Source organism: Alligator mississippiensis, chromosome 10 (assembly GCF_030867095.1).
Source record: "Alligator mississippiensis isolate rAllMis1 chromosome 10, rAllMis1, whole genome shotgun sequence".
In the NCBI taxonomy this organism is placed as follows: domain Eukaryota; kingdom Metazoa; phylum Chordata; order Crocodylia; family Alligatoridae; genus Alligator; species Alligator mississippiensis.
In genome coordinates, this window is record NC_081833.1 from 7,136,871 (window position 1) to 7,150,159 (window position 13,289).

At 45.2% G+C, this 13,289-nt stretch overlaps 1 protein-coding gene across 3 annotated transcripts in view; it reads left to right on the forward strand.

The window, feature by feature from the left end:
* Positions 1-13,289, forward strand: part of TMEM132B (transmembrane protein 132B) — a 364,403-nt gene that overhangs the window by 80,445 nt on the left and 270,669 nt on the right. For all 3 annotated transcript variants that reach the window (XM_014598576.3, XM_059713428.1, XM_059713427.1), the window contains exon 2: positions 7,802-8,690. In XM_014598576.3, coding sequence (XP_014454062.2) covers positions 7,802-8,690 — 889 coding nt within the window. The remainder of the gene's footprint in view (positions 1-7,801; positions 8,691-13,289) is intronic.

Here is a 13,289-nt window from a genome sequence, read left to right on the forward strand (position 1 = left end):
ATTTAGATTTATTCAGTTGGAGTTAATTATAATCTTTGTTTAGTCTCCAGCGATGCCTCCTTATAATACACTTATTATAGCTGAGAAAATTAATTTTTATTCTACCATAAAGGTGAATGTAATAATCTAGGTTCGGGGAAGGGATTACTTTAATAAGATTTAAAGGGGGACATTCAAAACAGTAAGATTTCATTATCTGAAGGTGGCCTTGCTCTGTCCACATGCCTGACAGTAGGGCTGACAATGCGAACTGCACTCGCACAAAGACTCATGCACCAGCTCACTCCTCTGTCCAGCTTCGTTATTTTTGGCTGTGCTAAGCGGGCTAAATACACGCGTGTGCCAGAAATAATAATTAAACATGTTGCTGAACTTGCAGCTTGGCTGGGGCTGCATCTGTATTGCATCACTGTTAAATTTTGCCCTGAAAGGAAATATTGCAGTAGACAAAATGATTCTGAGGACACATGCTTTGCATTTTTCTTGTAGTATAAGCATTTGGCAAAGATAAAAGTGCAGTATATGATCAGTGATCAGAGTTACACGGGGAAAGGTAAGATGGTAAGGTTGATGGTGTCCAGGATGCCAGGTTGCGTGAAAAGTTGGGCTGAGAGACTGGCCCAAAACTGCCAGGTACTAAACCAAAATCTCATTACCAGGAATTTGCAAAGGCTAAATCAGGAGCCCCGAAAGTGTAGAATCTGCCTTCAATGGTGTTGTTGCCAGCTGGTACAGAGCCTCATTCAGCTATTCTTATGCTGTTGAAGCTGGTGGTGGTAGGAATGTTTTAAGTTGTTTTTACAAGTGGTTTTAATTTAACATTAACCATAATTGCTGAGCTATTTCTTGCAGATTTTTTTTTAGTGTCGTTTCTAATTGCAAGTTATTTCATTAGAATTGAAATGCATAATTGGAATTGTTTTAGGTTGGTATAACAATCCCCCTCTCCCCATGCCCATGTGTTTTGCAATGCATTGGTATAAGCGGAAGGCCTGTGTTTGAACCTGCGGGTGGTACAAGTTGTTCCTTGGAGGGATTTATGTTAGGAGAAGTAAAGGCACTTCCATAAAACCATTGGTATAAGTCACAGGACAGACTTCTGCCTGTGTGAGTTAACAGATAGCAAGAACTCAGCCACCAGACTTTCTGGTTCATGAATTTAATAAAACAGCAATGAAAGATGAAGAGGGCGTGGGTAGAGGTCAGGGAGAAAAAGCTAAGTGGTGGTGTTCCCTGCCTCAGCTCTGTCTCTGCCCCCAGTGCCATAGCAATGATGTTTGGCACCCGGGGCAAAGTCTGCAGCGGCAGCCTGCCCTTGCCCCATGCACAGATCTTGGGGGCACATGCCCCCCCCCCATGCATGCCCAGGAGTGCACGCAGCAGTGGTAACCACCCTTCCCCTGAAAGCCTGCTTTCTGACTTTTGGTTTTACTTTAGCTTTTCTCTCTCCTCCACTCTTCTTAGAAGGAGCTTCTTTTGTCATTTTTACATCCTTTCCTTGTTCTCCATCATCTTTTACAGTGAGACGTGAGGCCCCCTTGGACTGCACCAGTTGGCTTTCCAGTGAAGTTGGGTACTATTTTTCCCATCACTTCAACCGGGCCTCACTTCCAAAGCAGAGCATTTACTCCAATATAGTTACTTTTATATTGGAGTAGTGTGCACACAAGGAGCTCTTCCTGCAGTAGCTGGCTGAAAAAAACCCTTTCACATGCAGACTGTTCTAATACAAAGGTATCTCAAGTGGGAGTAATTACTCTGTCCAGGAAGTGGAGTAAGAACTATCCCATGTAGACAAGCCCTTAATCTTCCAAAAAGCCAGGTGAGCCTTTGAGAAGATCATAATACTCGCTGCCTCTTCATTCCTTGAGGTTATTCCTCTTTCATATAGAAGAGCAACTTACATAATCCCCTCGTCTGATGTGTATAAAAATATATAAATTAAGTTGCTGTCGGTAGACAACTTGGGGACTTCATTTTAACACTGCATCCTCTACATGAGCAATCTCGCTTTGATAAACCCTTGAGTTAGATTAAAGGCGGATTCACAGTGAATGCTGTGATCTACATTAGTTGATTTGCTTTTGTGTCTTTACCATTCTGTGCTGGTGGGTTGCTTTTATAGCATTGTTCTCAGGGTCAAGTGCTGTAGCTTCCTCTGAAGCATCAGGTTTTAATCTCTGTGATGTGCCCAGCATCCCAGCCCAGCAATCTGATGTGACAGCAATCTGAAGAGTGTAAAATTATCTCAAGGATGGAGGGTAAGATTTTTTTCGACTGGTCATTTTTGGTGCCTCATTATTTGGGCAACCAACTTGCTGGTATAACTGGGCACCCTCCCAATATGAGTTCCCGTGAACACGCATCACGTTGAGCACCTTGACTGAGGCTGAATCTTTCTTCATCTTACTTAAATACGTTACTCCTTCCCCCAGGTAACAGCGTTCCCTGTTGCTCATCTAGTTCTCTTCTCTGGCACTCTTTGTTTAATATTGCAACCAACTAATGCTTCTTCTCCCTGGATCTTACGGGCACCTCCATTAAAGGACAGGTGATTTAATAGTCCTTTTGTTGCACGTCCTAAAGCTGGAAAGGTTGTCCCATTTTTGACTACTACCATAAAGAGATTGATGCAACCGGGCTGAATCTTGAAATTAAAAAGACGGGGTGGTGGCCTGCCATGGCATGAACTATTTCTTTTTAGATGTTCCCACAGCATCATAAAACGCTGCTAAATTCAGATATCATATTTTGTAGCAGGATGGTTCTGGGACAAAGCCTAGCCCTGTCTAGTAGTGTTTATAGCTTCTCGTATAAGCATTCAGACAAAATTTGTGTCTCATTTTGCTGGAGTTTATAGCAGGGGTAACATCCAGGATCTCAAACAAGTTTCTCACAGGGTGCACTGAATGCCACCACAATAGGGAAGCTGGAGGAGGGGAGAGACGTGCCTTCAAAAATCCTGTAAATTAATATATGAGGGGAAATAAAATATCTACATATCAGATGGGGGGCCGATTCTGCTATAATGTAAACGCAAGTGTATTTAAGCCTCAAATCCTTTTCATTTTCTCTCTAGTTCTGCCAATATTTCAGTCTCCCTCAGAACCTAGTTTGTCTTGGGAGAAAGCAAAAGTTGAGCTCGAAGGAGATTTTGCTGTTCTGGGCCTTTTGCTTATCTATACAGCTGGGTAATTTTATGATGAATGAGACTTCTGGAAAGTCTTGCCTTCAGACATAGCTAGATATGTCTACAATTAATCCAGGAAGGCGCTTGTCTGAATTTTGACTCTTCAGCAAAGAAACAAAGCCCCCCCCCGCTTTTCCTCCCCACCCCTGCTTTCCCAGGAACAAAGTTCACTTTGAGCTCCTGAAATTCTGCAGTTTCAAACTCTGCTCTGGCATCTCATGCCGTGTCAAAAGTACTCTATAAATAGCAGTGCAGTAATGGAGCTGCTAAAACATTCCTCGGTGGCTCGGATAGGCTTTGGCACCACACATCATTGAACTGTTTCCTGAATTTCCTGTTATAAATAAGACACGGCTGACCCTGCAGTATGATCGTTGGAAATCTTTCTGGTAGACAAAGGAAGGAGAGGAAAGGATAGCATTTGTCCTTCAGCCGCATAGGGATGGATCGACCCGGGAAGCAGCAGAAGCTCTCAAACAGTTGGCGCCCCTCAATTTTGTGCTGATTGAAGGGCTCCTCTGTACTCACTGATCCTTCTTAAAAGGGTCTGCAGGTTCCCTAACGTCCCCAGGCCATCTTCCGCTCTCTCACCTGTGTCTTGTTGGCTGCTGTGCTATCCCCCAGGTAGGCACCACCATCAACTGGATGCAGCTTCACACTGGGGGTAGCCAGCACGTCTGCAGCTGCTACACCTGGTCCTGTCTTGCTCTCTCTTTGCTTAGTTTTCTCTTTTTAGACTATTTCTCTTGCTCCATCCCAGACCATTTTAGAATGACTCCGTTGCCTGCAACCTGTCACCTCTCACCTACTGCTTCTGCCTGCGGTCTACCCTTGGCTTCTTGGGGAGGCTTGTCCTCTTTCAGCTCAGCTATCGGGGACTGCTTTGGTTCACGCCCGCATGACAAGACATTCAGAAAGGGGTTAATGTTCACCCTGAAAGGGGGAAAAAGGAATTGTCTTCCCCTGTGCGTCTGACTGACATCAGAGCTAGGTAGCAACCCTCCGCAAAGTGCTTGCATAGGCAAGTAAGGGGCTATAAGGATTCCTTTTGTCCCTTTGGAGGCTACCTGCCTTGGTAGAGCCACCTCCCTTGCTTTGCATGTGTGTGGACAGGTGGAACTGGTGCTCCATCCTTTTCCTTGTATAGGGCTGATGTCCATTATACCCCCATGGGAGCAAGGGGAGAGCTAGGTCCCAGGTGATGGACGCATTGTAGCATGGTCCCTTGCTTTACTCCAGGGTCTTACATCTGCTTGCTCCCTCCACCTGGGAGCTTGTTGGAGAGTCCCAGTTATGCCCAAAGCCTTTATCTTGCATTCAGGGCTGTGAAATCTCAACAAAGCAGTGTGGTGCATGGAAGGGGATAGGGGACACTTTTTATTGCTGTTGTTCCATGCGTATTCTCATGCCCACACCAGTTGAATGGCCACGTTAAAACATATAACAAACACCAAAAGCAGAAATGTTATAATGGATGGAGCAGGGGTGTAGGTTGTGGATGGATGGATGTGTATAATGGATGGAGAGTGCTTTAAAGAAGCATGGAGAATAGCAGGCCGTCAAAAATAAATGAGCAGAATTTTAAAAGAGAAGAAGAGCGGAGCAAAGTCAAAGGCAAAGAGAGGAAGAGATTTGGCTGAGAACGTATCTTCAAGAAATGTAGCCTAGATACGGACCTTTAAAAGATGCTTCACAGCTTGTATCTATGCTAACCTGTGGCTGCGAGTATCTGAGTCATCTAGCATGTAACAGGGGAATTGTTTCTGTAGCTGTAGTGTTGTGCTCTAACCACTACTGATAAACATTAAATAGGCACCTTCAGATTAGGTATAGACCATAATAAGAGGTTTGACTTTAGAATCTGTCATTCTTCCTATGTTATCTCTTCACATTATGGAAATGTGGTCCCTTTGTTCAGTTGATTTGTGTTTATTTTTTATATGGGTCTGGAGGGATCGGCATTTACTGGACTTTTGCCATAAGCTAGCAGATTGTCTTAGAAGATACATAATTCTTTCTTTTAGAATTATATTTAAGCAGACCATCTCTTACTATTAATAAAAGAAGCATCCAAAGTAGGACCTTGTATGCGATGCCTACCTCTCACCAAAATTGGGGGGGGGGGGGGGTTTGGAGAAAAAGGGGGAGCTAGAGTTGACCAGAGGACTGACCTTCCTGTTTTGCAATAACTTTTGAGGTTCCAAAATGCATCTTTCACTTTCTATTGGAACAGAAGTGAAATGTTTTGAATAATTTTGTGAACTTTTAAACCCAGAAGTTTTGTCATTTCTCTCTCTCTCTCTCTCTCTCAAGTCCAGCTTGGGTCTGAGAAACCATCTCATTGAAAGCTACATCAGAATCCATGTGTCTGAACTTTTTGTCTATTATTTTTTTTGCTTACATCAAATGTGTGATCAACTTTAAGTGGAAGCCAGGTTTGAATAGCTTCTACTCTACTCGTGGTGCTCTGGCCAGGTGCCGGATGACTGGAAAAGGGCCACTGTGGTCCCCGTTTTCAAAAATTGGAGGAAGGAGGACCTGGGAAACTATAGGCCTGTTAGTCTTACCTTGGTCCTGGGGAAGCTCGTTGAGAAAATTTACCCAGGAGCATGTCTACGAGGGGCCAGCAGGGGAGATTGTGTAGGGGCAACCAACACGGGTTCATTAGGGGCAGGTCAGACCAACCTGGTGGTCTTCTATGACCAGGTCACAAAATCCTTGGACGCAGGTGTCATGGTGGATGTAGTCTTTCTGGACTTCAGGAAGGCCTTTAACACTGTCTCTCATCCCATTCTCATTAAAAAAATTAGGCGGCTGTGGCACTGATGCCTACACAGTTAGATGGGTTGCAATTTGGCTGGAGGGCCGCACCCAGAGAGTGGTGGTGGTGGATGGGTCATTCTCGACCTGGAGGGATGTGGACAGTGGGGTCCCCCAGGGCTCGGTCCTCGGGCCCGCGCTGTTCAACATCTTCATCAGCGACTTGGATGAGGGGGTGAAAAGCACCTTGTTCAAATTTGCGAATGACACTAAGATGTGGGGAGAGGTGGGCACACTAGAAGGGAGGGACAGGCTGCAACTAGATCTGGACAGGTTACAGGGGTGGGCAGATGAGAATAGGATGGGTTTGAACGCTGACAAGTGTTAGGATCTTGGAGTCGTTATTGATGCCAAAATGAACATAGGCTGACAGTGTGGGGACGCGGTCAGGAAGGCCAACCGCACCTTGTCGTGCATCCACAGATGCATCACAAGCAGGTCCAAGGATGTGATCCTCCCCCTTTGTGTGCCACTGGTCAGGCCGCAGTTGGAGTACTGCGTCCAGTTCTGGGCGCCGCACTTCAGGAGGGATGTGGACAGCATCGAGAAGGTGCAGAGGAGGGCCACTTGCATGGTCAGGGGGCAGCAGGGCAGGCCCTACGAGGAGAGGCTAAGGGACCTGAACCTGTTCAACCTCAGCAAGAGAAGGCTGAGGGGGGATCTGGTGGCCATCTACAAACTAGCCAAGGGGAACCAGAAAGCAATGGGAGAGTCCCTGTTCCCCCGAGCACCTCCCGGAGTAACTAGGAATAACAGCCACAAGTTGACTGAGAGTAGATTCAGGCTAGACATCAGGAGGCATTACTTCACAGTCAGGGCGACTAGGATTTGGAACCAACTTCCAAGGGAAGTGGTGCTCGCTCCAACCCTGGGGATTTTGAAAAGGAGGCTAGACAATCATCTTGCTGGGGTCATTTGACCCCAGCATCCTTCCCTGCCCATGGCAGGGTGTCAGACTTGATGATCTGCTCAGGTCCCTTCCGACCCTACCTACTATGAAACTACTTGCAGGTTTGCAAAACCATGGATGCACATTTGCAAAACCCAAGCCGCCTTGCTTTGCTTCTGGAAGACTTCAGTCAAAATCATGTCCGTCCCTACCCCCACCCCCACCCCCACCCCCGTCTCCCCCCTTTTTTGGTTTTTGTTTTTAACAAATCAATCTGTCCTCCACACTTTTTTGATTTCTATATGTTACAACTTGGGCATAAATAAATGGTGGGGCTGAATTTTTTTTTTTTTTTTTTTTTGGGGGGGGGTGTGAAAAATGACAATCCAAACAATGCAGAAATGCAGTTTATTTCCTACACACGGGGACTTTTACCATCTTGAACTTTCCCTGAGCCCGATGAAGGGCGTGTGAGCCCGGAAGCTTGCAGAAAAAGATAATTTTGTTTGCAATTTCTCAGTTGGTCTAATAAAAGGTATCGTCTCTGTACCTAAGGGTTCTAGATTTTTGCAATCCAAACAATAAGGCATTTTCAGAGCCAGAACCACGCTCATCAGTCACCCTCTTCTGATGGGGCTTGATCTAGAACCTGTTTGGCATTTAAAGCAAATTTTAGATGTGGCCAGGCCAACAGGAACAAAAGGAAGCTAAGTGCTGGCAGATTGTGTTGAGTTGTGAGCAGTGGTCCCCACAGGGTGCCAGTGTTTAAGTGCTTGATAATGACAGTTAGCAGTTATGATCTCTACCGCATCATTGCTTTTGAGAGGACCTGGAGAGAAAGAGACAAAACCCTAAGTAAATATTAGAATTGTCTTTGTTTTCTTTTTTCCTTTGGCTTGCAGTGGTGGAAAGCAGAGGCGGCGTCATGGACAGCATACAGAGATTTTCAAACCTGCCTACATATCTTCCTATGAGCTATCACATCTGCAATGCCGACGTTTCCTTCTTCCTCAAAGAAGCCAATCAGGATATTATGAGGAACTCCAGTTTGCAGTCTAGGACGGAGTCGTTCTTTATATACAAAGCCAAGTTTCCACCCGTCCTAAATGCCACTTATGGACCCTTTTCAGTTGAACAGGCAATTCCCCAAGAGCTGATGCTGACTTCTGCTCCATTTGGTTTCACAAATAAGTTTGCTTTTAATTGGAAATTAAAGTCTCACATTATTGAGAGCTCAGTGTATTCCAACAAGCCGAAAGTGCAAGCCTTGTTCTATATTGCGGGAAAGGACTGGGAGGACTATAACCCTGCTGAGCAATTGCCCTGCGTGAAGGTGTATGCTTTCCTGGAGGAGAGGGAAGTCGTGGCTAGTTGCAGGTTGAAAGGTCACCTCGGATTATGTGTGGCCGAACTGGAATTATTGCCGAGCTGGTTCAGCTCTCCTACACCCCTGGCTTCAGAGTATGAGCAAACAGCAGCCTCGCTGGAAGGGATTACCGTGGAGCTCTTCTATAAGATATACACAGCAGATGGGGAGTGCTCTCCTGAGGATGCAAAATGGGAAAACAACATACACACGGGCCAAGATAATGAGCACAAAGCTTTGCCGCCACTGGAGAGGATTGGTAGCATCATTGTTTACCCGAATCAAGACCAACTAAAACAGTCTTCTCTGAATCTCGATGATAATGTCGTGATCCACTTACCACTCAACCCCGTCAAGGAAGGTGACATTGTAACTTTCTATATTTCCCTTAACGGCGACTCCCTAGCAGATGAGTTTACATTAAGGTAAGCGCGCTGTGTGTGTGATCCTTATATTTGAATGGCCTAAATTCATCCCAGGTGTAACTCAACAGGAGGCAGCTGGGCAGTGAGGAGGGTTTATCTAAAAAGACTTCAGTCTTTGCCCTGCAGCCGTGGAGCAAATGTTACAGTTCTTGCACAATTTGTAGGTGTAATAGAATTGGATATATGGAAAGTTGACTTTGAAGTATGGGTTATTAATAATCGCATGGTTTTTTTTTATAAAATGTTATAATTGATTATACCTAGCATAACCCAGTTCGCCTCGAGTAATGATTTTATCTCTTGTGGGTCAGCCAGAACATCTGTGGCAATCCATGCTGCTGGAGAAATATTTATAAATGTTGTTTTCCTTTGCTTTGATGTAGCTTTAATCTATTCAGTGTTAAAGACTCTTCTTTCATAACATCTCAGTATTTCCAAAATGCTCACAACGCTCCAATGTGGTAAGGAAATATTCCCCCATATTTTATTGAGTGGGCACTGAGACACTGGGAGACAAAGTGATTTGCTTAAGGTTACACAATATATCTGTGGCAGAGGTACAAGATGGGCACAATTGTATTTTTTTAAGTCCCAGTTTGGTATCCAACAGCAAGGTCATTCCAAGCAGTACTTTATCTGCTTTTGAGCTTAAATCCCTCTTGCTTGCTACTGTTCAGCATCAAAGGAGCAAACTGGGGGGATGGAAAAATAAAGACTTTGTATTTCCCATCAAAATTAAAGTGGGCTTGTTGTTCTTAAATAGAAATGGTTGGAAATTGTTAGAATATCTTAGTGAAAATTGTAGTAAAAGGTTTCTTTTTTCCATTTTTGGAGGATTTTTAAAAAAAGTTTTTTGACGAGCTTTACTCGTGAATATCTCTCTTATTAGAGAACAACTGAGGTTCCTCATTTCAGGTGCCCTCAACTGCATATTTGCTGCTATGCCCTTAACTGTCAGTTTTGCTCCAGAATTTATATGCAGGCACAATTCATAGAGAAATGTGAGCCAGACTCTGGGAATAGAAAGGCCAAGAGGTAATTGGGAAATGTCACATGCCGAGTGTGTTAGACACTTGGGAGGGAAGGAGTTGCAGTACACACTGGCAACTTAAACCAGACAGATGCAGTCCTTGCTGCTAACTTTTAGATCCAGGAGAGCTGGGAAAAGGGGTCAAAGGGTTGAGAGGATGAACAAGCACTATTCTTCTTCATAACCCTTTTAAAATTGTGAAACATCTGTGGAGAAGGAATTGCTGTTGTTGTTAAGCATATTTTACAGTCTGACCAGAAGAGGAATGCCGTGCATTTGAAAGCTTGTCTAACTTTATACAGTTGGCTCAATAAAAGGTCTCACCCCCCAAAAATCCTTCCCTCACTCCAATTCCTGGACCATCACGGTTACAACATCACTCTAACATCTGTTGCCTGTTGTTCTGCACAGCTAACAAATACAAAGCAAATGGCAGTCCCTATTCCACCAAGAGTTTACATTACATTAACTAGGCTAAAAGCCTGCAAGGGGCCTATGTACTTATGCTTCAGGACTTGGACCAGCTGCACAGTGCTTTGGTACAGGAAGAACTTTCCATAAATGCAGGTTAGTCCATGCTTGCCCATTATTAGTTTATTCTACCTTCCTCCAACAAATACAGTCCTAGGCAGTGGTCAGAGGCACACGGGAATAGGAAGACCTTGGAGTAGATGGATTGATCTCATGATGTGATATGGCAGTCACTGTCTTCCCATTCAACCTCTCAACCCCTGTGGGATATGGTGAATATACAAGACAGAGATTAAACAGCTTGTCTAAAGGCACTGAAGGTAGGTCTGCACGGCCTCTTGAGGGACCCTGGGCATCCTGCCAGGAAGCCAGTCCCACCTGCTCATACCCATGCAAAGTAGTTGCTCAAGGTCTCCTGAGGCAGGGAGCCCGAGTTCAGGGCTGGGGCATGTGCTCAAGGCTGTGCTGAGCTATCTACTTTGCAAATATCTGGGCCTAGGCGGGCATGGAGTAGGTGCAGTTTATTTCTCAGTGGCATGCCCTGACTCCCTTGGGGATAGGGGTGTAGACATATCGAGAGCGAGTCCAGCTTGCCAGTGAGATTGCCGGATCCCAGCTTTGTGTTCCGCCTACTGGATTGCAGCAAAGAGAGAATTGAGACCACTTAAAATAGGACAAAAGCCTTGATTTTTGTCTTTTTTTGAGGGATGTTGCAAAAGCTTAGGATAATTTTCATTCTGTAACAGTGGAAGAGTGGGATTTCTTGAAGGTTCCCAGTGGAGAAGTTAATCCGGAGATGTTTAGACATTTTGACTAGGGACAGAAATTACACATAAGCCAATATAAGTGTTTGGAAATCTGTAACACAACAGGCGTTCAGTGTACATAAACTGCCTTCAAAATGGCTGAAATCTGTTTAAGATTAACCTGGATGGATGTAGTATGAGGCTTAACTGATTTATGTTAAATCAGTTTATTGAACTTGTGTCCCAGATCCCCTCCAGATTCAAGTTCTCACAGTCCCCCAGCATCCCAGGATGCTTTGCACCTCCCCTGCACACACCCCTTGCAGGGTGGGCGGGCTAGCATTGGCCCAAGCTGTCTGCTCCAGCCAATCAGGGAGGCGTGCTTTATCGCCCTCCAGCTTCTGGCCTGGGCCGCTGCAGGCAGGTGGCCGCATTGCCTGAATCAAAAGTGAATGTCTGTTCACTTGCTTATCGGTTCAATCTACGCAGCTTAGACTAACCTTCAAAGATTGAATCGATTCAGCCTCGGGCTTTTTGACTGTCTGTACTTAGCCAAAATGCCTCAGCTTTGAAAATTTCAAGATGGACTGGACGCTGGGACACCCAGATTCAGCTGTGGTTCCCTGGCCCTGAGGTCTTTATTTCCCCATCAGCCCTCCTGAACTAGCCATGGGCCTTGGAGTTTGCAATCTCAAGCAGCCAGAGGAGCCCTTGGGATCCCAGCTCCGTCGCGGGGAGACTGCAGGCCCTGACAGCCCTGACTTCAGGCAGGAGTTTTGCGGGGTCCAGACTCCATGCATTGGAGTCGAAGTTTTTAAGGCTTTCAGGCTCGTGGCTCTGCAACTAGGAGTCTGGGAATCCACATGTGGGGGATGTCCTGGAAGACCTTACGTGCCCTGGGGATTCTTGATCTGAGGACATACAGTCCCAAAGCAGCAGACCTTAGGCTGGGCAGCCTGCCACACAAGACAGCAGGGAACTGGGCAGATTTCCATGATCTGGCCTGGGGTTTGCATGGCATTGTGGAAATGGATACATTTCTGTAAAATATTTGCATTTGACAAATAGGCATTTTCCCACAAAAATCTGTTACATTGGAAATTTCCCCACCAGCTCTGCTCAGTCTCACCTCGCACATCCTTTCGTTGGCTGCACTTGTATTTTCTATGCAGTCCAATTTAAATGTTGAAGCGAAGAGGAAGAATGCAAATCTGTTACCCGTTCACTGATCTTCCCCGACAGAGAGCGGAGGCAACTCGTTGCCGTTAGTGTTTCAAATGACACACGCTCGTTGCCTATGGAGAATGTATTCATCTAAAGTTTACACAGTTAGCAAGGAATTATGCTGTGGGAAATGGAATCACTATAGCTCCTACATCTAATTTATACAACTTCCTTCGCCGGCTCTCCCTATTTTTCAGGCCATTAGTAATGTCCATAAAAGCCCAGAAGGTTTTTATGTACAATACAGAATTTCTGTGTCTTATCGCCAGTGAAAAATGTATTGGAGTTTGCCTTGGGAAATATGTTTTTGCCCAATATAACTGATTGTTTTTAATCATGTCTGTTATAAGTGGAGCGTAATGTATTCCATTCTGGTTCATATGAGACTATAGATCAAAATCAAATCACTCTTAAGATTTCCCTTTTGATACACACTCAGAAGCTCTGAACGTATGCGAAAAGAATGGATATGTACCATTTTATGAGCCGCTTTCCTATCTCTTACTCTGTGCGATGCTTTATTTTCGTGCTGAATTGGGTACTTATAAAAATAGCCCGAGTCCATAAAAGGGCTAAGATTCTGTCTTGTTTGGGTAAAATATTGGGATCTTAACCTAGCTCAGAAATCAGAAAGCCTAACAGCTTCTTCAGTGAGTGGAGAGGAAAAATAACAGTCATTTGCTGATTGACACTGTTGTTTGCAGCAGTATCAAGAAAGCCTTAAACAACAGCTGTCAGTTTAGCGCGTTGAAAAAGCACTCGGTATTAGAGCTGGCCAGGAAATGGTTTTGCCATTGCAGAAAAGCTTTGGAGTTATCAACAGTTGGTTTTTGTTTTTTTTCCCCCCCCTATTCCATGTTGGGATGAAACGGAGACCTTTTAAAGCTTGTCATGAAAAACGAGAGCTACTACGCCAGTCCAAAGGAGCCTATAGCCCTGCGGTCAGGGCACTTCCCAGCTGGGGCCGCACTTACCTTCCCCTGCTGCTGGCTGGACCTTACCATCTGTCCCCTGCCCCTTCCCTCCCCCACAGACTGACCTGCTGGGCTGGGGCAGGGGGGGATGCACGCGTGCCCAGTCCCTCCCCCCAGTCCAGGATTGACCACAAGAGTCTCCACGATTGACCTG